The 3,452-nt window shown below is 39.8% G+C and overlaps 1 protein-coding gene across 1 annotated transcript; it reads left to right on the forward strand.

Moving 5' to 3' along the window:
* On the forward strand, window positions 1-528 carry LOC129240418 (translation initiation factor IF-2-like). Its single transcript, XM_054876199.1, has one exon. The coding sequence runs from the start codon at window positions 1-3 to the stop codon at window positions 526-528; it is 528 nt and encodes a 175-aa protein (XP_054732174.1).
* Window positions 529-3,452: the final 2,924 nt, after the last annotated feature.

A 3,452-nucleotide genomic window follows, 5' to 3' on the forward strand; every position in this document is an offset into this window, starting at 1 on the left:
ATGTTCAGGTACACCGCATTCTTCGCGCTAATATTCTGCGCCTTCGTGGCCGTAGCTCACGCTGAGCCACCACGTTTCCGTGCAGCACTTCGACGCCCATCGAGTCGCTTCCTGGCGCGTCAGGAGGCAGAGGTGGCCGATGACGTAGGATCTGTAGATGCCGCGCCACCAGCAGCGGAGGATGACCAGCCTGCGCCCTATCCACCAGCAGGTGTGACACCAGCGGTCCCCTTCGATTTACCAACGGAGACTGAAGCGCCAGTACCGGATAATGCATACGGCCCACCAGAAGAGGAGCCAACACCCGATCCAACCTATGGTCCACCAGAGGAAACTACCACCACCGCTACTGGAAGTGATTTAGCGTCGCAAAACTTAATTCAACCGCGTCAAAGGGCAGCATTAGCCAAGCAGCGCAGTTTGGTGCGCTCACAGCCACTCTTGCTGCAAGCTGTGCCCGTTGAAGGCGCGCCTGGTGTTGTGGAGTTGGTGCGTGCCGAGCCTGGTGTTATTTACATTTTGAAATAAACGAAGGAAGGAAAGAGGAGCAGTGAGCTGAAATGAACTCGAAGGCAGCGAAGTATGATACAATCATTTTATATTTGTTTTAGTTGGTGTTAAGTTTGTAACTGATTTTTTACAAATAAAAAAAACGATATGAATAAAAATTATTTTTTACGACAGAAAAGCTCTATACTTTCAGTATTCACGCTCCTTTTATTTCACCTTCCAATGTTCCTTTGTTTTTTAGCGAAATGCTTTAGTAGGGTAGAAGGGGGCACATACGCCATTTTTTTTTTAACTGCTGTGGAAACTATATTAAAAAATATTTTTTTTTGTTTTGATATTTGCTTACCTGGAAACCTTCATTTCTTATCTTCTTTGTTTTTTTCTCCTTTGTAATTGTTTAATGTTTCTATATATTTTTTTTTAAATTATTTTAAGTTACCCAAATTGGCGAAGCTGCCCCGCCCATAGGGCACATACTCCAGGGAGATGGGGTAAAACCGCCACGATGCAAAAAATGCTTTTTGAAAAAGTATAGCTACTTATAGTTTTTAATAAACTTTTTTATTTAAACACCATAGGATGAGAACAAGAATTAGAAAGATGAGGAGAGGGGAGAGAGGGGAGGGAGAGGCAGAGGAACAAGGATAAGAGTGGAGAGCAGAGAATAGAGAGAGAATGAGAGGAATGGAAAGAGGGAAGTAAGAGAAATTGTTAAATCTATAAAATTCCAAGTTCGGGATAAAGTAATATATATACTTATATATACTTATATATATACTTCACATTAAATTGTGTTAAATCTGATTCAAATACATATGTTGCAGCAGCTCGAGAAGTACCAGGCTAATGAATGGGTTCAGGAAGCTTCAGAACAATATCTGTTTTTGGCACATATGACACGTCTTCAAGAGCCGGATCAAAAAATACCCATGATTCCGTCTTTTTTCGTAGAAATTCGATTTCGAATGAATCTTCAAACTCGCCTATTATTTGACAAACATAAAATTGATCTATTTGACCTTCAAAGCGAACAAGAACATAATCATTTAAGTCCAAGCCCTCGGTGTCAACGAACGATCCAGTTGATTTATCTGTATCTGCAAAACTTGCAAAAAAAGTAATGAGTCGTCTGATGTTTCAGCCGATGATATCCGTTTTTTTTGAATTCAAGTTGCTTTTGGTTACTTTGCGTGGTCGTACTTTTTTCAATTCAGTATTTGCTTTTTCTTCCTTTGACGGCGTAGATGTAAGAATTTTAGATGAACCTTTTCTTAGATTTGAAGAATTACGAGACTTGCCAATTTTAGGAAGAGGGCGAACTTGTTCTTGCATATGTCCTCAGATACAAGTACTGTGGTTATACCAGTTTCATCAAGATTATATATGTCACCAGGATCGAACGAATATTTACTATACAAAATTTGTACATTGTCAAAAAATGCCATTACAGCTGCTTTTGTAAATGACGTAGAACGCGCAAGGCTCGTGTTTTCAGGTTTTCTCAAACTTAAATCTTTGTTTCGATTCATGAAGCCTTGCATCCAATCAATTCCTGCTGTTTTGGTACTTATCCAAGTTACAGGAACTTTTATGTCGTTCACATCGGCATAGTCGTAAAAGAACTTCCGCGCAGCGCTGAACGTAAATCCATATTGAAGGTTAGAACACACCTTGAAGTATTCTGCTATTTCATTTTCCTGTTTCTTTGTAAATACTTGGCTGGAGCTGTACTTTGAAGAGAATGGAAATGTTTTGTCGTCTGAAGAATTTCCAGAGTCATCAAGTGCTTGGGTTTTTTCTTTGTTCATTTTACTATTCTGTCTCGTAATGTAGTGCGACTTAAGCCATATGTTCGCGCGGATTCGCTTACTTTAAATTTTTTTGCAAGAACATCCTTAATAGCAAGTTTAATTTTTTCCTCATCCAAATTGCTATGGTTAGTTTTTCTCTTATAGTTCCGAACCATGTTGCTACTAACAACCTAAGCGTAAAATTTTATATAAGTTTATCTGAGTCTAACTCATGGGTAGGTTGCATTTTCCAGTGGCGCATTTACCCCATGGGGCACAACCGACGGTGAAACTGCCCCACCTGTAGCCTGGCGAATGTGCCCCAGGTGCAGCCACTCTTACAAAAGTAATTTTTTTTTTTTGCACTCCACAGCACTTTGGCAAAACTAATATAGTTTTAAACTTTATTTAAGGAAATATAGCCGGTATCACATTTATCAAAATTAACAAAGTTATTGCAAAATATAGTTGCATCCAAAAGTTTCTACATCAATGCAAGAAATTGCAAACTTTAAATGTCAAGGTACGTTAAACGAGAGGTGGTCAACTGAAGTACAATATATCGACCGGGAATGTTCGATATCTCTGATAAATTTAGAGAAAACGGGGGGTGGCGAATGTACCCCAGCGGCGAATATGCCCCTTTCTACCCTACTTGCACAGATAAATTGAAAACACTTGGGTCGCAATTCGCAAGTAATCGTAATTTTTCTAATGAATTTGTCAGCAAAAAAATCGATGCAGTCGACTATTGACTGGATAAAACGGCAATGCAAAGCAAAGTCCCCCACGTTTCCCCACTTGCGCTCAACGGCTGTCCCTCAATGATCAAAATCAAAACTACAGGTTTAGACAGTATTCTGTATTAAATTCCCAATACTCCCTGGAGTCAAAACTTCGAAAATGCCCTATATAAAGGGGTTTTCAATTGGCGCGGGTCGATTTTGGCGCCCTGCGGCAGCCATTTTGTTTTGGTGACATCTGTCAAATCTTTTGTTTATTATTCAGTTGTTCATGCCAAATCATCATGGCAAGCTACACGATTGAACAGCACGGTCAAATGATAAAAATTTATTATCAAAATGAGTGTTCATTAACGCAAACGTTGCGCGCATTGCGCCCATTTTTCGGTAGACGTGGTGGCCCTTCAAA

Source organism: Anastrepha obliqua, chromosome 3, assembly GCF_027943255.1.
Source record: "Anastrepha obliqua isolate idAnaObli1 chromosome 3, idAnaObli1_1.0, whole genome shotgun sequence".
NCBI lineage: Eukaryota > Metazoa > Arthropoda > Insecta > Diptera > Tephritidae > Anastrepha > Anastrepha obliqua.

What these genes read in the sequence shown, in the direction of transcription:
- LOC129240418 (XM_054876199.1), top strand. Translation starts at nt 1, where the DNA reads ATGTTCAGGTACACCGCATTCTTCGCGCTAATATTCTGCGCCTTCGTG.